Consider the following 22,026-nt stretch of genomic DNA (forward strand, 5'->3'; position numbering starts at 1 on the left):
CTTGATTACGCAGGCAAATACTAATCAAGCACGCCCTGCACGCAGCAGGGCGTTTTCCCTGGGTGTTTTCCAGGGTGCCTCTGGGTGTTTTCCTCGAGAACACAGCCACATGCCGAGCCTCAGGACAAGTCCCACAGCTGAGACTCGAAACCGGGAGCTACTTGTGACAGTGGGAAGAAGGATCGCTACACATCACGGAAAAACATTCCCATATTGACAGGTGACTTCTAGCTGAACGAGTGTATATATGTAAAATACTAAATATATATAAAAACCATGATTATTAGCATCACCCATGGTAACAACTACCACAGAAAAAAGCAACGTCCATGACTCAGCAAGGGAAGCGACCGCTTCCCTCTAACACCGAATTCAGCTGATGCCGATGGTTTCAGGGAGGAAAAGTGACCCGGAGGAGCTCTCGCTCGCCCGAGACGCAGCAGGCACCCAGCCTAGCTTCTTGCACGTCAGACGCCTTAAAATCTACTCTATAGCCAGGGAAAAAAATACTGGCGCCTTATTGCTGCTAAGGTTCCCACTTTTTACAATCAGATGCCTCCTTTTTCACTTCCCTTCCTCCAGCAGCTGCCCCATGGCCCTGGTTGCAAAGGGAGGCTTCTTCCTCCCCCCGACACGGCTGCACGAAGCAGTGGGTAAGAGGAGTCTTGAGAGGCCGCGCTGGTGAGCGCCTGATGGAGCACAGCACACACACCGTCCGTACTAATGTTACTATTAATTTATTACCAGGAGCATTTGCTCCAGCCAACGAGCTCCTGCGCGTCGCTAACCTGCCCCAGGCCAGGCACACCCCCCCCCCACCCCCCCCAACCTCTGGATTTCTATGTTCTCGCCCCTTTGCATGATGACCGCTTTGTTCTGCGAGTAATCACGAACCAGCAGTCTGGATGCAGCCACCACGTCCTCACACACATCAAACTCCTGGGTGAGATGCAATCTGAGCTTCGTTACCAGGAACGGAACGGGCCATTCACTGCCGCAGCAGCGGGCGTGCTCGCAGCGAGGAGAACCAGCAGCCGCAATTACGCGGATTGCTTCATCGCGCATCTGACTCGGGGGCAAACCGAAAGGGACACGCACACGGAGAATGAGGAACACACCATACGGCGTTCTGCTTTCGACTGCACGGCGGAACTCGGGCTGCGATGGCCCGGTCACTCCAGCTCCGTGACGGTGAGCTGTGGCAGAGCTGCGACAATCACACGCTTCCCTCCACGGGTGAGAACATCACTTGGGAGTGGGCGAACACAGGGTCGCCGACGCGGCAGGGGCTGAGAGCCGCAGGCAGCGCCAAGCCACCACCCCATTCCTGCACTTCCAAGACGGGCCCGGAGGCCCCGCAGCCCCAAAATCGCCCCAGCCTCCCCCACAGGGGACACACGGCGCAGGGGGCACCGCCAGTGCGGTGCCGGGACGTCGCTGCCCCATGCCCACGAGCCTCCACATGCAGCCACAGAAAACTACTCCAGCATCTGCTGCGACGAAGGAGATAAAGCCGACCGCCCTTCGGTTCAAAGCTTTCCAGTCTCAAATCCAAAATAGAGTATTTTCTACAGTTTAATTCATTCTGGCCTTACACTTGATTTATATTTATCAGTCATATCCTTCCAGGATAGTAAAAACTTGTACGACTTATCAGGAAATACAATGAATCTAAAATAATTTCCTTTCGTTATTTATGTGAGAATCTAAATCCCAGAGACTGGGGTTTTTAACTTTCTGTGCTCTGTCACCACCCAAGGTATCACAGACAGTTGTTCTGCACTGATATAAGAGCAAAATGACTCCTCTGCTGACAGCAAAACTGGTCAAGTTTAGGAGACGCTTTCCTGGACTCACCAGCGATCACTACACACGCAGCACTCGGCAGCACAGAAACACTCACCACTCGTGATTAATTTTGCATCATGAACAATCTCACCTAAGCTAAATAAACACGTGTCTTCAGACACCAAGGAAAAGCTCGCAAAAAAGAAGTAATAAAAGCTGAATGACTATGCTTTATCTTAGGAAAGAAGAGAAGAAGGTCTTGAAGACCATTTTTTGATCAGTATTTGCTACAATTTATTGTCACGCTTGTTCACGCTGAACCATGACACTTGCGCAGCTAACGATAATCGTGAACACCAACGCCCAAGAGCCCCTGCTCGGAGCAGCTGCTTCTGCTCAGTGCCGGCGCCAGAGGAACCCCACGGCTGGCGGAGGTGAACGACGCGGGGACGGCCAGGCAGGGTTGTCCCAGTGCCAGGCAGCAGCGACACCGTTCACGGGGCCGCCCTCCCGGCGCGGTGCCCTGCACGCCTGGCTGAAGGCTGGCCTGCCTTCCTCCATCCTCCAGCAAGAGCTGCCCTTAGCGACGAATCTGGCTAACGCTCCTCTGTTCGTGGATCCCCCGATGTCCGAACGGCCCAGCTGGTGCAGCGCTGCTTTGGTACACACCTGCATACGGCTTTTCTCTCCTTTCTAGCCTTTTGCTGTGGGTAAGAAAGATGAAGTTTGGGGAGGATGAAAATGATTTCTGGTTACTTCAGTGCCCAGAAGGCAGCCCTTCCAGAAGGTCTGTGCTCCTACGGGAGGCAGCTGCAACGCCGTCATGCCTGCAGCCCGGCCAGCGCAGGGTCCTGGGGCGTTCCTGGGGCCACCGAGCGACAACGGCCTCAGAGATGCATATAGGGCTATGAGGATGGTGAGGGGACTGGAGCATCTCTCCTACGAGGAGAGGCTGAGGGAGCTGGGCTTGTTCAGCCTGGAGAAGAGAAGGCTGAGAGGGGACCTTAGAAATGCTTACAAATATCTCAAGGGTGGGTGTCAGGAGGACAGGGCCAGACTCTTTCCAGTGGTGCCCAGCGACAGGACAAGGGGCAACGGGCACAAACTGAAGCAGAGGAAGCTCCAGCTGAAACCGAGGAAGAACTTCTTCCCTCTGAGGGTGACGGAGCCCTGGCCCAGGCTGCCCAGGGAGGCTGTGGAGTCTCCTTCTCTGGAGATATTCCAGACCCGGCTGGACGCGGTGTTGTGCAGCCTGCTCTGGGTGACCCTGCTTCGGCAGGGGGCTGGGCTGGGTGACCCAGAGGGCCCTGCCAACCCTTGCCATTCTATGATTCGGTGACGCTGCTGGCGTAACACACCAAGGCACACGAGCTCACCCACAGGCTGTCATCATCTGAGCTTAATAAATATATTTTAAAAGAAAGAAAAAGAGCAAGCAGCAGCCTGGCGTGAAAGGCGCAGTGAGTGTGGTGGCACCTTGTGCATCACCCCAAATGGCAGCTGCAGGGGTGTCCAGCTTGGCCAGTCAGACCTTCGGCCATTTTTGTTTCTGGGTTACGGACCAGGTCCTAGCCCACTACCTTGCGCAGTCATTCTTTGTGGCTGTTGCACGGCTGAGCTATCTGAAGCATTTCTGAGCTCCCACCCGCCACAGAACAACCCAGGAACGTCTCTGAGGCAGAACGCAGGCGGACCCTTCGCCACCCCCTTGCACCCCTCGCGGTCTCGCACAGCAACGGCGGCCAGACCAGACCCCCTTGTCCCAACAACACTGCCTACGGCTTGCTCTCTCCACCCACTCCGGTTTGGTTTGGCCGGGCCGGGGGAGCAGCGTTTCCCTGCCCTCCAGCAGAGCCCCGAACACAAGGCTCGCGGCCCCGACTACCATAGTCTCCTTCCTCAGCAAGGAGAAGTGAACCATGTCCTTGGCCTGCTCCGTAGACAACCTTTCTTACACTCAACCGGTGCCACATCACACAACACATAACCTTCAAATTCTCATTAATTCTTCTTGCAGAAGAAATGGCCTCTATATATTCACGCAACGTAAAAATGGATCGCTTTCCCCAAAAAGCCTGCTACGACAGAATAAAAATACCAACGTTAACGTGCCAAAGGACCACAACTGTGGAACAAAAATTTGAGACTACAAGTATTGAAAAGACTCCAGTTATATCCCGTTCTTAGCGTTACTTGAAACATTATTAAACTAGCCGAAATAACAGCGTGAAGAATGATGCCGTATGAAAACTCAGTACAAGAGAATGCTGGCGGCTGTTTAGCGGTGCTGCTCACGCGCGGGGTGCTCCTTCTGCACCTCCTGGTCGATCTTCTCCCTAGAGACGAGCCCCCGCGCCAAGCCCCTGGGCTCGGGGAGCCAGCCCCCGGGACGAGAGCACCCAGGGGTCCCCCCAGCCCCGTCCATGCTCCGAAAAATGCCCACAGCGTGTCACATTGATGTCGAGCTCCACTGTTTTCACCTGCTTTCCCAAAGCCTTTCTCACATGGGAGGTTCCTCTCCACCCTCTACTTGCGATCCCCTCCAGGCGTCCCCTTTTCCACTAACGTACCTGCGCAAGCCACCCACACCGCACAAAGCAGGGAAGGCGTTTCAGAAAAGGCTCCAAAGATCATTGTTTGCCGTCTATTCTCACTCTTGCCTCTAAACACTATTTAAAAACCACCATACACAAAAGCTTAAAATTCTAGTCTTGTACAAAAAACATGGAATGTTTGGAAAAGAGCTTCTGAAAAGCTTTAAGAAAAAGCAATTTTTATAAAAATGGTGATTAAAGACAAAATGCTTAGAAGTTGTAGAAAACAAAACAAACAAACCCAAAGCAATAATTTTGTCAGCCACGCAGAAAAATCAGTGAAAGAAGTTCAAATTCTTGTATTTTAGTTGCCACCATTAGCTGTATTCAATTAGGAGAATTGAACAGTGCTGAGTCTACTTTTCACAAAAAAAAAAAAATCACATCATTAAAGATTTATTTCTGGAATATATTTGCACATAAATACAGGAGCTCAATAAAATGCTGATAAGCAGCAAGCAAGATATTTTCCCAGGGACTCTCTTCTAAGCAGCCTGCACAGCTAAGTCACAGCAGCGAGTGCCTGCGCTCCCAGCAGAACGTTTCTAACTGAAACACATCAAACAGCCGAAAAGCACATAATTACATTATCAGTATCACAGACTCGCTACCTTTGATTTTTCACTGCTTGGGAAAGGAGCGTCACAGGCAGCTGAAGCTTTGCCTGCGCATCAAGCACCGAAGGATTCCCGTATAAAATTATATATGGAAAGGATTTCACTGAAAACCAGACGTGATCATACAAAGTCAAGAATGCTGCCCAGGCACTAATAAAGTCTTCCAGACACTGGAAGAAACATTTTTTGTTTGGATTTTTTTTTTTTTCCCAAGCTTCAGGGAGTCAGAGAAAAAAAAATACCAGGGTTTATTTCTCACAAGTAAATCATGGCATGTTTATCAGGACGCGCAGTTGACAGAACCTTTCTTCCACGGAAACCAGATGGCACCAGTGACACCGGAATAGCCCACGTCAGTTGGGACAGAAAGCAGCGGCCCGGGGGTCCGGCGAGGAGGAGGAGGAGGAGGAGGAAGGGCAAGCGGTTCTGCACCGCCAGCCCCAGAGCAGCCGCCATCCCGCCGGCACCCTCATGAGCAGAGCTCGGCAGGTGCTGGAGTAGCGGCCCTCGGGCACCCGCGCGCACAGACACGCGTTTTCTGCCGTGAATCCCGGCCTCATCACCGCTGCCTCCAGCTTGGCAACCCGCTCGGAAAACCTGACACATCTGCCTGGTGCCCGCATGCTCCTCCACCGTGCCCCCGGGCAGGGCCGAGTCCAACGGCTCCAGACCTCGCCTCGACCTAGACCCAATTAAGGCAGTGCACGTCACTTTCTCCTACAGCAATCTACTTAAACCTCGCGGAGAAGCTGATCTCCTTGAGTACCGTGTAGGTGTCACTGCGGCGGGGTGAACGCCGCTGCAGTGCCCTGCACAGGGCGCTCGGGGTTACAGAACGACCCAGAGAGGAGTGCCGAGGGCCCCGCAGCACCGCGCCGACAAGCGCCCATCGCTCTCCCTTTTTTAGAAGGAAAAACTCCCATCAACTTCTCTGGAAGCAGGATTGGGCCCAGAGCCCAAACATGCTCTGGGTTCCCAAGCCCTTACTCACCGCTCGCAGGCGGACTCGCTTGCCAGGAGCCAGCAGCGCAGCAACAGCAACGTGCGGAGCTGCTCCACGCGGCACGGCCGCAACGGTGGCGGGAGCCTGGGGTCCAGCATAGCACCCGCAGCCCGCTCCTGCAGCCCGCGCCGCCGGCATCCGCACCCCGCTCCTGCAGCCCGTGCCACCAGCATCTGCACCCCGCTCCCGCAGCCCACGCCGCCGGCATCCGCACCCCGCTCCTGCAGCCCGCGCCGCCCGCAGCCGGCCTCGGCCGGGGGAACGTTGCTGTGCTTCGTGCTTGCTGTGTTCAACCCCGCACACGCGCCCCGCAACCGCTGTCTCTCCCAGTCTGCGGGCCGTACCAAGCGTGAGCACAGCCGCCGCCGGCCAAGCCTCCCGTGCAGGCTCTTTGGGCAAACTGGAACTCACAGCCACCCAAGCCAGGGAGCGTTATTTATAACGCTTTTGACATTTTACTTTTCTGTCCAAATAATACCTGCTCCAAGTTCGAGTCCAAGGCATATTTTGCCTTGCCAGATGATCTGCGACCGTCCCATGACTTATTACCTTGTTATCATCACCAAGCTTCACAAACAGGGCTGCTGGGTCTATTAATCTTCTGAAACACAAAGTCTGAAACCGTAGAAAGAAAGCGTATCACTACAAGATATATAAAATGTGGTCTAGTGAGATAAGGGGAAAATTCACTGCGCACTCTGTTAATTTTTTTCTCTGCCACTGCAAGCAAGACCGACACACTTTGTAAGAACCAACTCTGAACGCAACATTAATGGCTAGCACGTAAGCGAAAACCCTTCCTTCTCCAGCAGCAGGCTCCCTCGGGCAGACAGCAAGGGTGCTTCCAACTGGAAAACCTGCACTACACGCAGAAGTTCAAACTGCTACCCGTAAATTCAGACAAAGAACTGGTAAAATGAGTCAGATGCAGCTGGGCTGGCCACGGAGGGCTACATGAACGCTCACTTCTCAAAATGCCAAATGACTAGACGTATTTCAGCCCGCCTAGTACTCGCTTCTTTTTATTGTGCTGAAATTCATACTCATTCAGCCACTGATACACAGATTGTGTATTTCTGTCCCAAAATATTTTTTTGTGAATACAAATATTTGGCAGATTTGCCAAAGCGTCAGGTCCTAAGCGCAACGCAGGCAGCCACAGGCTTCCTGAGAGGGCTCAGGTCAGGGCTGGAAGGGGTTTCTCTCTGAGACCCCTCACCAGCAGCGACCGGCAGCTCCAGGAGGCAGCGGGGCTGCAGAAGGACACACAGCCGGGGGGCTGCGCTTGCACACGGCCCGTCCCCTGCGTGGGGTCAGCGCTGATCATACACCCGGCTTAGGGAAGGGCCAACCTGGCTACAGAAAACTCACAGCCCTGGCCTCCTGGGTGTTCTGTGCGACCCGCAGATTCAAAGGAAAATGAGCTCCGCGTGCAGTGCTCAGCACCCCAGCGGCAGCAGCACGCTGCTCCTGCTGTTCCTAGTAACTCCAAACAGCAAGCATCCCACTGCAAATTCACAGGATGGTTTGGGCCTGGAGGGGACCTTACAGACCACCCAGTTCCTCCCCCTGCCATGGGCAGGGACCCCTTCCACCAGCCCAGGGTGCTCCCAGCCCCGTCCATCCTGGCCTTGAACCCTGCCAGGGAGGGGGCAGCCACAGCTCCTCCGGGCAGCCTGACCAAATTCAACCTGCATTCAGTGAGAACTTGCGTTAGACTTTCGTGAGGACTAACAGATTATATCTACTGCAAACTTTGACTGTTTTTGTTACAGAACACTAGAAGCAAGTTCTCCCAGCTACCTCAGGTAGAGACATTTTGGATAAAAATATTCTTTTGTAACCATGCAGCAGACACACACAATTTGAAACATGGACAATTCCACAAGGTGGTAGGTGACAGCAAGCAGGCATCTTAAAAAACCAACCGATCCCAGAGTAAAAGCCACCCTGCCACGCAGGTGGGCTTCACCCTGCGGTCAGCACACACCAGCTCGCAGGGAGCCAGCCCCGTCTGCCGCAGCTGCTCTCGCTCTCCCGCTGCACCCATGGACGAAACTCCAGGTCAGCCTCAGAGCAGGAAACCTTACAGCCGCTTCTGAACGCACATAACAGCGTAAGACAACATTTGCTGCTGGCTTCTTTCTCCAAATGTAGCAATGCCGAAGGCGCTCACCCTGTGCAGACTGCTGGAGGTAGCATGGGACCGGGCGGCACCGGCCGCTCGCCTGAAGGGCCTCACCGGGAACCCCGCGCTGCTACAGAACGCCAGCCTCGACTCCTTGCATTAAATCTGTATTTTTTTATCTTGGGAGGTAGACAAGTTTCATCACAACGGTGATACGGTTTTAACGGTCCCTTCTCTTTCCGTGTTACTTGCTGTGAACCCTCACTGACACTAACGGGAATTACAATGGCACATTACAATGGCAGAGCAGGCTCCGAATGTCACCGAGGACAGCAATAAAAAACCATCCACATGTTTACCCTTTCGGTAAATAATTACGGGGTAGTAGGAAGGAAATGTTGTTTACTTTGCTGCATTACTTGGGAAACTAAGTTTACAATACGTAATTGTTAATAAAATAAAAAATAATAATCATAGGCAACTGCTCTAATCCCTGAGGAACACGAGCAGCGGAGACCAGCCCCACGCAGGCGATGGTGCGCAGGACCACGGCAGCAGGATGGAGCCAGCACAGGGTCCCCGGGACGCGGCCGGACCCAGCCGGGCTCCCCACCCTGTGGTCTGTGGGTGCGCAAGCGCATCGGCCAGAGCCCTGCGTCGGCACAGCCCAGCTCCGCTGGCACCCCGACAGACCCCGAGCCCTCGGGCAGCACCCGCGCGCAGGACTGTTCCGCCACCGCTCACAAACCAACAGCAGCACAAAACCCAACCATTGCAGGCAACACCTGCCCACTGACGTTGGCGTCCTGCCTCATGCAGGCTGGAAAACCGTCGTAAAAATACACACAATACAAGCGCAGCAAAATTCCTGCTGGGCGGGAGCAGTTGCAGGAATTTTCTGATTAATACTCATAGTTATGGAAGTCATCTTCAGCATGGAGAAAAATCATAAAAATATGACAACAAAAGGGAATGGAACTTTTTTTGCAGTTTTATCTTAACGAGCTGGTCTTTGTTAACAGCAAAATCGCCTCTTCATAGCGTTTGCATTTAAAATGTGCTTAAGGCAAAGGAAAACACATACTCAGCCTTTGAAACTAATGAATAGTTACTGCAAGGCCTCTCTTCCGCTCCAACACGTGTGACCTCCTCGGCGTTAGCGCGGTTAGAAAAACGACGGCTGCAGTTTGCACGTGCAGCTCCTAAGCAGCAAGCGTCCCCTGTTCCGGACAGCGAGAGGTGCCAAGGCCCATGCTCCTCACCACCGGCGTTCCTGGGCCGTTACCACCTCCGCGTTTAAACTAAAGCAGCGGAATGAAACAAGTACTTAAAGGAAATCAAACCAGAGGAAAGCGTATGTTGTAACCTGCGCTGGCCAGCAGACCTTCCTCCACACCACAGGGGTAAGAACCTTTACCGTGGCCACACAACCCATCCAGGATAGCTTGGTAAAAGCCAGCAGCTTTCACAGTCCATCTCCTCAGGGCAACCCAAATATCAGCCCGCGGAGCGGCGCCCTTTGACTGCTCAATGCCTGCTTCAGCTGTTTGGTGGGACGCATCACCATCTCCTGCACTTCCAGTTTGTTTTCCAGGCTCCCAGTCCAGGGAAGCCAGCTCTGCACCTGCCGCAAGGATGCACAGCGACGCAGCTCGGACACAGAACAGCACATTTGCCAGCCCTCCTAAAAGCCCTTGGAGGACAGGCTGCAGTGAATGACATTACAGCTTCTTTTCAACAGTACCTTCCCTGCTCAAGAAATTTTGGAAAGTAGCATTTTCAGTGCTCCCGAGACATGCAAACTGGACAAGCACCAGCAGCCTCCATGCAAAACAGGTTTTAAAAGAAAAAAAACAGCAGCACCTGCTACTTTCAGATGCTTGTCAGTGTGTGGTATTTGTCACAGAGGTGTCTAAAAATGTTGGTTTATTCAATCCTTGGCCTTGTTATAGGAAGCAGAATAAACTCAGCAATTGTTACCAAGTAATACCAGTAAATGATGAACAGTATCTGAGACTTGGTGAAGCAACAGAGTACTAGAACTCAAGAGGTGGAATAAAGCAGAACAAAATTACCTTTCTCCAAAACTGAAAATGAATGTCTGCATTTTAGGCTTGAAGCAGCTCGATCCACACTACCTTATTTCTGATTATACTGTCGAACCTCCGAAAGCAGAAGGAACTAGGAGCATTTCCAGTCTCAAGAAACATCAGCAAAACCCCCCGAAATGCTACTTGTGCCCCCAGCACGGCGCCGCTGGCTGGACCCGCAGCCTTTCCAAGGCACTCGTGCTGCAGCGGCCGCAGGCGACGGCAGGGTGCTCCAGGACCCTGCCCGGCACCCTGCTGAACCCCGACTCCGGTCGCTGGCTTAGTGCCGTGCTCCTGCAGCCCCAGGGTCCCAGCAGCCTGGACCGGGCTGGAAGCCCCCACAGCGCTGCACCCCGAACGCAGCGAGTCCAGGAGAGAGCGACTTCTTGGCCCTGCTGCCTACAGAAAAACCTCCGAGTGATGACTACTCTTAATTATGATCATGATTACTTCCACAATTAGATAATACTATACCAGAGCAATGTGAAATTAAAAATCTACGCTTCCGCCCATTAAACTGTTTTGTTGACACTCCTGAAGGTTGATACTATCCATTGGCGTGTCCATCTACCAGATCTGAAACTCTGACGTCTTCTGCCACGAGGGTGCAGAACATGGGTCAGGCACCTGCCTAGGAGGGTCCGAGCCGTAGGCAGCTGTCAGGTACCTCCGAACTGGCAATTTCCTGTGCTTGCAATGCACCTTTCAGCCCAGAAAAACACAAAGGTTGTGCCGATCCAGCACGTGGCACAGCTGTGCTTCACAACACTTCCGAGACGGCGAACATAAAGGAGGATTTTGTGGGTAAACGAAAAGCAATCACAAAGCCAGGCTGCTCCCACCGCAGGGATCGCCGGCGCTGGGCAGCGGTGTATGGAAGCCATAGCCTCCGCCGCAGCCGAGGGCAGTTCTCACACGACAGCTCTGATGCTGTTTCCTGACTCAAGAGAACTACAAATTGCTCACGTAACGCCCCAGTTTTGCCCACTGATTCCACAGCCTCACAGCACAGCTAAGCCTCCTCGGACTCAGACCCTCGCCTGCCATTCAAAATAAATTTAATCCAATGATGGCTTTAAGGAAACGGGACGCTGAGTGTGCCCTGCCACCTTCTCTCTCACATACCAGACTAAGAAATCTGCTGCCTGCGTATCTTTCCTCAGCAGCCCCAGTAAACAACAACAGCACAATCCTGTACTTTAGGAGTCGAGTAAACCAGGCAGACTCCACAATTACTGCTAATTCATACGTACAACATACAGGCTAATAAGCTTTCAAAGTTTTCTCAAGTCTGGACACCAACTGGTTATAAAACTTAGAACGTTCAGTCATTGCCATCGCTTTCCTACGCAAACATCTCTTGTTTCAACGAAGCCTAAAGAAGTTTCGCAGCTCAGAAGCCCAGCACTCCACCCCAGGGAAGCCCAGCGCCGCTTTACAACGCCCTAACCTACACCTGACGCGACACAAGCCGAGGAACACAGAGCCACATCGGCCTCGCAAGATTCAAACTGCAGCAGCCCACGCCGCAGAGCTCAGCCCGGCGGGCACCCAGCACCCCGTCCCCTGCAGAAGTGCCGTCGGGGTGCTCCAGGCTCCCAGCACCTCGCGTTTCCACACCGGCAGGGCCCGGCCTGCCACGTACAGCGGCACTGGCACCGCGTCAGTGGGACTGGGCATGCCAAGCCTCCAATTTTTTTTCTCTTCTGTCTACTTTAAACTGTCATAACATTGCTTGGCGCAGCCGGTCTGGCCAGGGCCAGCACCAAGCACGGCAGAGCGCCGGCGGGAGCCAGCTGCCCACTGCCCGACCTCTGCCGCTCGCCCTGCAGTAGCAAGCATCACCCGTTAATCATGCATTATGCAAATTATTGCCTTGTTGTCACCGTGGAACGTGCTGTCATGTCATTAGAATCTCTCTTATGTAGAGCTAAAGGAGATACAGTTGTAATTTACTCCGTGTTATTACTCAGTATTTACACACCCCTCTCCCGCCCGTGACCCCCCTGCAGAACCCGCTCTCCCTCCTCACCCGCGCCCTGCGGCCGCGCTCCGCAGCACGCCCCCCCCTCGGAAACCAGCCAAAGAATCCACTTCTTTCTAAGAGAAACAGCCGCGGATTTTTCCAAAAACACCCGTTTTCCACAGACGGCACCGCTGCCTTCTCCTCCGCGACACCGGCAGCTGCGCCAAGCGCTCCGTCTGCGCGGACGCGGAACAAAGTTCTGAATTCAGGAACTTTCTCCCCAAAGCACACTGCGCGCTCCCCCACCCCCCCCACCAAGGCCCAGCTCCCTCCCGGGGCCGGCCGGGCCGCCCAGCGCAGGGCCCGGGCCCCGCAACCGCGCCGCGCCAGGAGGGCCCTCGACACGCACCGGCCCCGCACAGCCCGCCCGGCCCCGCCGCTCGCCCCCCGCCCGGCGCCAGGACACGCGTGGGGAGCTCCCGCGGCCGGGCCCTGACACCCCCAGGGACGGGACACGCGGGCGGCGGGGCCGCGCCCCGGCGCCCCCGGCCCTCCCGAGCCGAGTCGAGCCGAGCGGGGCCTCCCTTCCCCCGCGCCGCCGCCCCGGGCAGGGCCCGCCCGCGGGGGCCGCCGCAGCCGCCGCCCGGGGAGGCCGCCGGGCCGGGCCGGGCCGGGCGGGCCGGGGGTCGCGGCTCCCCCGCCGCTCCCCCGCCGGCACTCACCTCGGGCATGCTGGCGCGGCGGGCGGGCCCGGCCCGGGCACGGCGGTGCGGCCCGGCCCGGTCAGGGGCTCATGCTGACAGCGGCAGGGCGGGAGGCGGCGGCAGCGGCCCGGGCTCCCCGCGCCCGCCCCGGCCCCGGCTTCCGCCGCCGCCCCCGCCCCGCCCGGAAGCGCAGCCCCGCGCCCCGGCCCCGCTCACCTCAGCGCGGCGCGGCCGCCGCCATCCGCGGAGCCGAAGGGAGGGTGCGGGCGGGGGCGGCGCGGGCTGCCCTCCCCCGGGGCCTCCCCCCCCGCTCCGAGCAGTCGCGGTGCCCGGCCCCGTCGCCTTCCCCGGGTTCCGGAGAAAGGGGGGGCGGGGGGGAATTAAAAAATAAAATTACAAAAAGGCGAAGCGGCGCGGAGGGGGGGGGGGAGCGGGCGGGAAATGTCCCCGGCGGGGCGAGGCCGGTGGCGCAGCCGCTGCGATACTGGTTGTCCAGACACCCCCCCAAAAAAAAATAAATCACAGAATCCCAGAATCACCTTAGGGGTTGGCAGGCCCCTCTGTGGGTCACCCAGCCCAGCCCCCTGCCCAAGCAGGGTCACCCACAGCAGGCTGCACAGCACCACGTCCAGGCGTGGCTGGAATATCTCCAGAGAAGCAGACTCCACAGCCTCCCTGGGCAGCCTGGGCCAAGGCTCCGTCACCCTCAGAGGGAAGAAGTTCTTCCTCATGTTCAGCTGGAGCTTCCTCTGCTTCAGTTTGTGCCCGTTGCCCCTTGTCCTGTTGCTGGGCACCACTGGAAAGAGTCTGGCCCCATCCTCCTGACACCCCCCCTGCAGATATTTGTAGGCATTTCTAAGGTCCCCTCTCAGCCTTCTCTTCTCCAGGCTGAACAAGTCCAGCTCCCTCAGCCTCTCCTCAGAGGAGAGATGCTCCAGTCCCCTCATCATCCTCGTAGCCCTCTGCTGGACTCTCTCCAGTAGCTCCTCATCTTTCTTGAACTGGGGAGCCCAGCACTGGACACAGCACTGCAGATGGGGCCTCCCCAGGGCAGAGCAGAGGGGGAGGAGAACCTCCCTCGCCCCGCTGGCCACGCTCCTCTTGATGCACCCCAGGATCCCACTGGCCTTCTTGGCACCCAGGGCACGCTGCTGGCTCATGGTCACCTTGTCATTCCCCATGCCGGAATGCTTTCCCTCAGCAGAGGCCACAGCATGGACCTGCTCCCCGGGCAGGGGTCCCCGGAACGCGCCCTGCGCCCTCGCCCTGTTCCCACTCCTCCTTGGCACGGACAGTACGTTGTCCATGGGTGAGGCACACCTGCGTGGACCCAACCAGGCCACGGTGCCAGTCCCGCTCTGCCCGGTGACGCCTGCAGGAGCGGTGCCGCGGCGGTGGGGATCAGTCAGACGCGACGCAGACGGGTCCCCCGGCTGGGATGCTCACGCGCGAGGGGATCTCAGCAACAGCCCGCGGCACAAACCCACGACAGGAGGACACGCACCCGACGGCGCCGAGGCGGGTGGGGGGACGCGCAGGGCCCCGGCCCACCAGTGTCTGGTCACCAGGATGCAGGACAGGAGCTTGAGTGGAGACGAAACGGTGGAAAGGACTGGAAGCAGCCTGCCAGCGCCGAGACTGGGGGAAGCATGGCAGTGACATTCCAAGATTTAAGGGCACTGTAAAGAGCAGGGAACAATCTCATCGCCATATTTATGGTGGTGAGGACAAGAAGACGGGCTTAAACTGCGGGGAGGGAGATGCAGGCTGGGCTTGGAGGGAGAAAAAGGGCTGGCAAGGGCACTAACTCCAGGCTGGGCGCTGGAGGAGGGATGTAGGCACCCTCCATCCTGCCCTGGGCGAGGGAATGGACGAGGTGACCTTTAGTGGTCCCTCTCCTTGCTCGCTCTTGCGCTGGCCCTGCCGAGGTTTGCTCCTTCTGATCTGTGCATCTCTTTCAGGTGCGCAGTCTGTTCCACCCCCGAGGCTCGCACCGTCGCCTCATAGGTTGTTAATTCTTCTTTTGTTTTTTTCCTGTTTGCCGTAAGAGTCCCGTGCCATTGAAAACTATGTTTTCAGTTCTCTGTATTTTACCAGTTTAATAAAATCGGTGGCAGGATTCTCCGACTTTGTCTTTTTGATATCAAGGCAGTGGCCACGTCTTAGCCAAACTCACACCCAAACCCTACAAATATTTGCAATGGTTCCAGGAGACATTTTTTCTCAGTATTTTTTTTCAAAGCATTCTATCACGTGGAGCAGCTGAGTGCAGAGTGCATATCAATGCCTTTACACACACATTTTTCAAAAATACTCAGTCATCCTCTTTTCCCTTAAACTTTTAATCTCAATTTCTGTTTTCTTCCATAGGGAACAACTCGGAGAGCTGTCACAGCAAGCACTCCCCCAGTTTCCGTTCCCCCCGGTCCCTGTTGCTGGTGTAACGGTAGGCCAGTTCGTCAAGGCGGGGAAATCCCTGCTTCCCCTCGAAATCCCTGCTTCCCCTCAGCGCAGGCTCTGCCCGAGCAGCTCCGTGGGTGCCGAAGCCCGAGCAGCTCCGTGGGTGCCGAAGCCCGAGGCGGTGCCCGTCTGGGTGGCGAGCTGCCGGATGGCCGGCGCGGCCGCGGGCTGCCTGCCTCTGCACAGCACGGACGGCTGCCACGGCGAGCGGCCGCAGGGGCTCGCGCCGCTCTCGGGTTTGGAAAGCGCTGTACAATGGACATGTCAAGGGCGGGCAGCTCTGCCTCCGGGGAGCTTGCTCCTCGCCTCGGTCGTGGAAATGAAGAGCTGTCAAACAAGTGAGCGTTCACGGAGAGAAAGAGTGTGGATACTATAAACAAGTTCTGCTGCCAGCGTCATCTACACCGTGCCAAGAAGACATCACAATGTCCATAAGAAGGCAATTTTTTCTAAGTCCCGTGGTTGTTACACGTCGGTCCTTCACCGACCAGGGCTGCAGCACGGGGCCAAGCGCAGCGAGAGAAGGGGTCCAAAGGCTGCTGCGAGGAGCTGGGTGCCACACACTCCAGAAATTAAAACACATAAAGCTATAGAAGGCTCTTCCAAGGTTGAGTGTTCGCATTTGATACTCCCAGCACCTCTGCCCATTGCATCTGATGCTCCTTGGTGACTTTGCTCTGAATTCTGACCGCTGCTATTCTGTTCTCTCGGCCGGACGCAGGCGGTGGGCGCAGCGGCACGGGGCTGGATGCTGTGACAAGCAGCGGTCGTGCAGTGGTGCCCTGTTGCCAGAAAACAGACAGACGGCCTCCCTGCCCCCCCGAGCAGGCTCCCGCTCCCAGACGTGGTTTGATTTCGGCCGCTCGCTGGCTTTCCGCAGGCTGGGCCTCCCCAGCCAACACGAGCAGCAGACTACAAAGAGACTACAAGGCACATCGACGTCAGCGGGGACGGGGAAACAGGCAAAGGTTTCGCTCCGGTATCAGGAGTGTAGTTTGGTTGTGTTCGACATCTCTATCAACACAGACACCTTGTTCCAGCTTTATTTTTTCTACCAAATGCGCTGGGGGTTGTAGCTCTGCTAGAACTTTGTATTTCCGTCTTCTCCCTCTCGTGTTTGTCTTTTTCCCCCAAATCTTGTCATCTGTGTTTGTAATTCCGAGCAACACTTGTTACCTATGCCCAGTTGTTCCAGAACACATTTATTTTTACCTTACAAATGAAAAAAGTCAGTACTAAAGTGGCATCTCCACTGCAACTGGATGCTGCTTTTATTCGTTTGTAGACACTGAGCTTCTACTGGCTGCTGAGATTTCAAATGATCGCTCAGAATGACAGCCGCCACATCCTTCAATCCGTAACCAAATAAGCCGAACCACTGTGCCGTTTGCTTTGGAATATATCAGGCTCGGGCGACTAGAAGAAGTCTGCCTTGAAATTTGCCTTTTTCCCTGCTCTGTACTCGGGCCTGAACTAAGCAGAGAGTTGTGCTTTGTGAAATGAGGTGATAATGTGCTTGTCAGCTTTAATGAATAATTCCTCACTTTACTTTGGGAGACAAATAGTATTACTTGCTCAAGATATCTGAACTCCAGCTTTTTCTTTCTCAAAGCTCTTTGTTTTATTATACAGCCTGGCATTAATATAATTAGCCTTTCTTTTTGTGTGCTCTGATCACCCCCAGCAACAGACCGCGGCACTCTGAACCCGGAGCACCCGTAGGGAGCAGCGAGGTGCCGTGACCGTCCCTGCCCAGGAGTGCCCAGGCGCAGCGGCCTCGGGGAGCATCCCGGTGCCTGGGGACCCGAGGAAGCGAAGGCACGTCACTGACCGGGAGAGCTTTCTGTTTATCTTTTTTATAGGAACTGGAGACTGAAGGGACATAAAGAAACATGCAGTTTTCTTCCAGGAAAGCGTGCCATGATTTTCCACTTGTGTTTCAAAGAAGCTTCATCCAGATCAGTAAAAAGTTCCTGACAATTGGTATCCTGCTGTATTTTTATATTTGCCTGACTTGCACGACTTTGCCTGTCGTTGCGTGAAGCAGCAGTGGTACGGATGCACTGCGCAGATAACTTCAGCACTGGCCGCGCGCGCCTTGATGGTCTCTGGGAGTGAATGCTGTAATGGATCATTTGTGGCTCTTCCTGCTTCTGTTCTGCCACAAAGAAATGCGTGCGGCCATTTCCTCTCTCTGCGCTGACATCAGCGTGCTGGGCATTTCCACAGCAGTTGTTCCGGTCACAGAGTTTTCGCTACAAACTCCTTGCTGGCCAGATTTCTCCCAGTAATTTCAGTAGGCCAGTGTTGGCACAAATGATTTTTTCTATGCGCAGAGCTGGCTTTGAAAAAGTGAAGTTTTTTAAAAAGCATCTAACCTATGCCTGCTCGTGGTGCCCCAGCAGCGGCAGCCGCGCGGGTATGGGGACGCGGAGGTGCTCGCAGCCGGAATGGCGGCCCGCTGCCCAGCCCCTCCGCCCCCGGTGCAGGGGGCCTGGCTCCGCAGCCGTTAGTTGGTTGCGCTGCTGGGTTAGGCTTGTTTCGTTTCACTTTCCCATCCAGCCCGTCTTCGGGTGACGCACGCCGAAGGGTTTGGTGCTCGCTGCCTGCGCCGGCGGCAGCGCTGCCAGCCTCCCTGGGGAGCAGCCACTGCCAGGCAGCCCTGCTGCTGGGAGCCCTGCCTCGGCACGGCACAGCCCCAGCGTGCCTCGTCCTTGGGTTCCCGCCCCGCGCACCAGCCCTGACGCCATTGCTCACTGCAGCCTGTGAAGCGAATGTGCTCTGTTCCACGAGTCTGCGCCAGCTGCGGGTGTCAGAGCCTGCAGCGCAGATGCCAAGCACAAGCTCTGCAGTACCAAGGTGTCCAGGCAGGGCATGGCAAGGAGGAAACCGTAAGGAAATCGCAGACCCAGTGGTCTCTCAGATTATCGCCTGATGATGATGATTATCATCTGGGATACCAAACAAAACAATGGGCTAATTATCCTCCAACAGAGAAAGATAAAGAAGTCAGTCACCGTATGTTTAGCTTCATGTGTCGTTCAAACAAAAAGACATAAATTAGGAGGCAAGGGAAAAGAGAAACACACTGTGTACAGAGAAGGTCTTTTGAGGGACATTTTGTCCTGGAGAGGCACTACGTATTATTACAACAGGAGCGAAAAAGAGGAACTCTCCTGGCTGGGCTGAGCCAGCCTCGCGCAAGTGAAGCAAGAGCCTGACCTGGGCCCGTTGTGCAACGGCCGCCTGCCCTCCCTCCGACCGCGGGCGAGGCGGGCTGCGGGGCCACCGGCCACCCAAACAGGCGGGCAGCCGCCCCGCCAGCACGGCGGCGGGACACTGGCCCCTTCCCGGGTGCCGCGCGGGAGGGTGGCTGTCGGCATCCTCTTCGCGACCGTGCCTCCAAAAGAATAAAAGCACTTCCCACTCCAGTTCCTGCTACAAAACGGTCCGAAGGGAAAGGCTTAAAGGGAGAACTCCGAGTGGCAGGTCATCCTGCAACAGGCATGGCGCTGGGGACGTACGGTGAAAATATATTTAAATTTTCTTTGTCGTTGCAAATGTGATAAATGCTCTGAAGGAGGACCCAAGTCTGCAGCATTAAGAAACTTGTCTGAAGGAAGCCTCGTCGATCATTTCTAGCCCTCCCTCAGACACGGGTTTCTTAAGACTTTCGGTTTGGGCGGGAGACGGTGACCCGCCGACTCAGCCACCGCCTTTCTTCACGTGTTGCTGGACGGAAGCGGCCGCCCCGACAGCGTGCCACCTGCCCCCGCAGTGCCCAGGCCCCCGCACAGCCCTGGTGCCTGGTGCTGGAGGCGGGCAGGCGTGCGGGAGGGGGGCTGCGCAGGCTGGGGCGCGGGCAGCCAGCGAGCACCACGGCCTCCGGCTCCGCTCGTGCTGGCGCTGTGCCCCCGACCTCAGCTCCCGCTTCGGTCAGATCGCAAATCAAACAGGAAGCCTTTGCTAAAGAAGAAGAGTGAAGAAAAGGCAGTTCGGAACCTAATTTAATTCAGAACCAGCTGAAAAAGCCCCGCTGTGTCGCTGGCGCTGGGTGAGAGCAGCCCGGGCGAACGTCAGCCCTCCCGCGCGCCCCGTGCCCAGCGCCCGGCACGCTCCACGCCTGCGCTGGATCCCCGGCCGGGAGCCCACCCAGAGAGGACGCTGCCCGCCGCGCACCCCAGAGCAGGGCTTCGCTCCTCAGTGTTTACGTGGCACCCAAAGGACCACTACGCGCAGAGACGCGTGGGTGACCCGGTGAGCATGGCAATGGCAGCAGCACCGGCCGCCCTGCCCTGAACCGGCTGCAGACCCCCTGCCCGCGAGGGGCACGGGCCGCTGTCGGCCCCCCGTCTGCTAAACACGGAGACACAGACCACAGTGCAACCCCGTCTGGCTTGAAATTCATCTCGGGGCTTCGCCTTATCGCACCAAGTGGCGGGAATACACTAGTCACAAAATAAACCTTGTACGCTTATTTTCCCTTTTCTTTCCCCCTGACCGTTGTTAAAGGCAGATGCACAAGTTGCTGCAAACGCAGACTAACCACGGGCACCACCCTGGCGACGCGATTTGCGTCCTCAGGCCATTTTTTGTTCGGCCCTGACGAAACCCGAGTTCCCCGAAAAGGCCGGACGTTGAATTTCAGCCCTGCCGACAGAGCAAGCGGCCGTTCCATCTCCTCTGCCACAGCGCGGCTTCTGCAGGAACGCGCTTCCGCTTCTGCTGCACAGCAGCGTGGAGGCCATCGCTTTCGCGCCACAGTGCCGGAAGAGTTTTTTTCAATTTCTGTTTCAATGGTATTAATTGCATCCACATTTTAGTAAAGATAACGTACAAATGTCAGGCTTGGCCCTTGCACTGTGTTGTCCTTTTATTTTAAAGCCTCCTGTAACTACGAAGAGATCATATTTTCGTTAAAAGTCATAAAGTATTTTAAATCCCTACTAATCTACAGGCATATAAATGAGCAAAACCCACACTGTTAATTTCGCAGTGAATAATCATGATCTGTGCTACGTTCTTTGCCTGCTCTGGGGAGGTGATTTCTTTACAGCTTTTCAGTTTGGGCTGGAGCCCGGCTGGCGGTGCCGGGGTCCACTTTAACCTCGGTGGGGAGCAGCGCGGGCGCTCGGTCCGGGTGGGCCCTGCCTGCGATCCAGCATCGTATTTAACCAGGGAAGACTGGTGGGACATTCGCCAGCGGCAGCGTATTTCACAGCAGGAAGCCAAGGGTTCGCTGTCGGGAGATTAATGTCATTTTAATTTCTCATGGGCTTTACCGACAGCTCCTGGGGAGCCGGCGCGGGGCTGGGGAGCGACGCTCCGGGGACGGGAGCAGCAGCGTTTGGCCCCGTTGAGAAGCCGTCCCGAAACGCAGCCCGACCATGGCGGTGATGCCTCGGCGCCTGCATCCCGCCCTGCCTCCGCTCCACCAGCGGCACGGAGCGAGCAGCTGCGCGCCAACTCACCCGGGAGCACCTGAAAACCTTCCTCTCGACCTCGCCAGCACGGCGAGACTAACGGACAAAACGGCAGCAAAACCAGGAGACAAGAGACCACTGCAGCGGCCGGCTGCCACGCAGGGTTTGCCTGGCGTGTTCCTGGTGGGGGGACGGTGGGAGCTCCACACCACGGCGGTCCCACCGTGCCCCAGCAAGGGTCTGTGCTGGAATCTGACCGCTACTTCTAACACTCTTCAGAACTTTTGCTACTTAAACTTCGCAGAACAAAACCTTACTTTTAGTGCTCATTTCTTGAGCATGTTATTTAAATCTTCCCTGACTTATCTCAAGCTAGCAAGACCCAAATGCCAAACGCAGACATATTACAACAGCTTAGCCCTCTGAACACCTTACCGTAACCCGCTGAGCAACCGGACACTGTTCTGCTGCGAATTTGCACGGCCGGCAAGGGCCACAGAGCGGGGTAGAAAGCGTAGCTCTTACCTGGGGGCCTGGCGCGCAGGCGGCGTCGGAGCGTGCTGCCGCGCTCTGGCAGCGCAGCTGCCGCCTCCTCCCCGGCGCGCCGGGCGAATTACAACATGCTTTTTTTTTTGCAACGGCGGGATGGTGGCCTAGCGAGGGGGAAAACGGTGAAAGGCCAGAAGAATTACGCTTTCCAAACCCTATAGGTCTGAGGATGTGAAATAAGCTTTTCACAGCAGCGTACAGCGGTAACCATGGCAACGGGCTGCAGTTTGCATATATATTTTCTTATAGAAGCAGAAATTACTTTCAGCTAATAAAAAAAGAGGTGCAAGGGGAAGTGCTTTTGCTCTGCAGCCACAGCTCGAGTTGCAGCGTGGCTCGCTGCCGGGGAAGCGCACATCTCGGGCACAAACATGCGGTTTGAGATGTGCCGGTGGAAGACGTCTCCGTTAGTCTGGCCGTGGGCATCGGCTGGGGGTAAGGGCTCAGGCCGTGGGACCAGGCGGTCGCCCGGCGTCCCGGGGAGTGGGGCGATGGCCAGGGAGGTGCCTGGGGCTCCCTTCCTGCTGCAAGCCGCAGATAACGGCTGCCCGGCCTGCACTGCCGCCGGCACACAGCTGCCAGCGCCCGCAGCATGGCCGGCCCCACCGACCAGAGTCATTCAGACCCATTTTTGTTATTCCTGCTGCGGCCGCTGCCGTCTCCAGGCTTCCAGCACGAGCAGCAGCCCTTCCGCCCAGAGCCCT

General features: G+C 56.1%; 1 protein-coding gene across 12 annotated transcripts in view; it reads right to left on the minus strand.

Moving 5' to 3' along the window:
- The window catches only part of MBNL1 (muscleblind like splicing regulator 1), a 102,116-nt gene extending 80,800 nt beyond the window's left edge, over positions 1-21,316 (minus strand). For 7 of the 12 annotated variants that reach the window (XM_075418454.1, XM_075418455.1, XM_075418451.1 and 4 more), the window contains exon 1: positions 12,909-13,021. In XM_075418454.1, coding sequence (XP_075274569.1) covers positions 12,909-12,917 — 9 coding nt within the window. In that variant the 5' untranslated portion in view covers positions 12,918-13,021. Of the gene's footprint in view, positions 1-6,551; positions 6,618-12,908; positions 13,022-13,106; positions 13,198-21,298 lie in introns of those variants that run through there. The other 5 variants (XM_075418452.1, XM_075418447.1, XM_075418456.1 and 2 more) reach the window with 5 other exon arrangements.
- Between the last annotated feature and the right edge of the window lie 710 nt (positions 21,317-22,026).

The sequence above is a fragment of the Opisthocomus hoazin genome, chromosome 4 (genome assembly GCF_030867145.1).
Source record: "Opisthocomus hoazin isolate bOpiHoa1 chromosome 4, bOpiHoa1.hap1, whole genome shotgun sequence".
In the NCBI taxonomy this organism is placed as follows: domain Eukaryota; kingdom Metazoa; phylum Chordata; class Aves; order Opisthocomiformes; family Opisthocomidae; genus Opisthocomus; species Opisthocomus hoazin.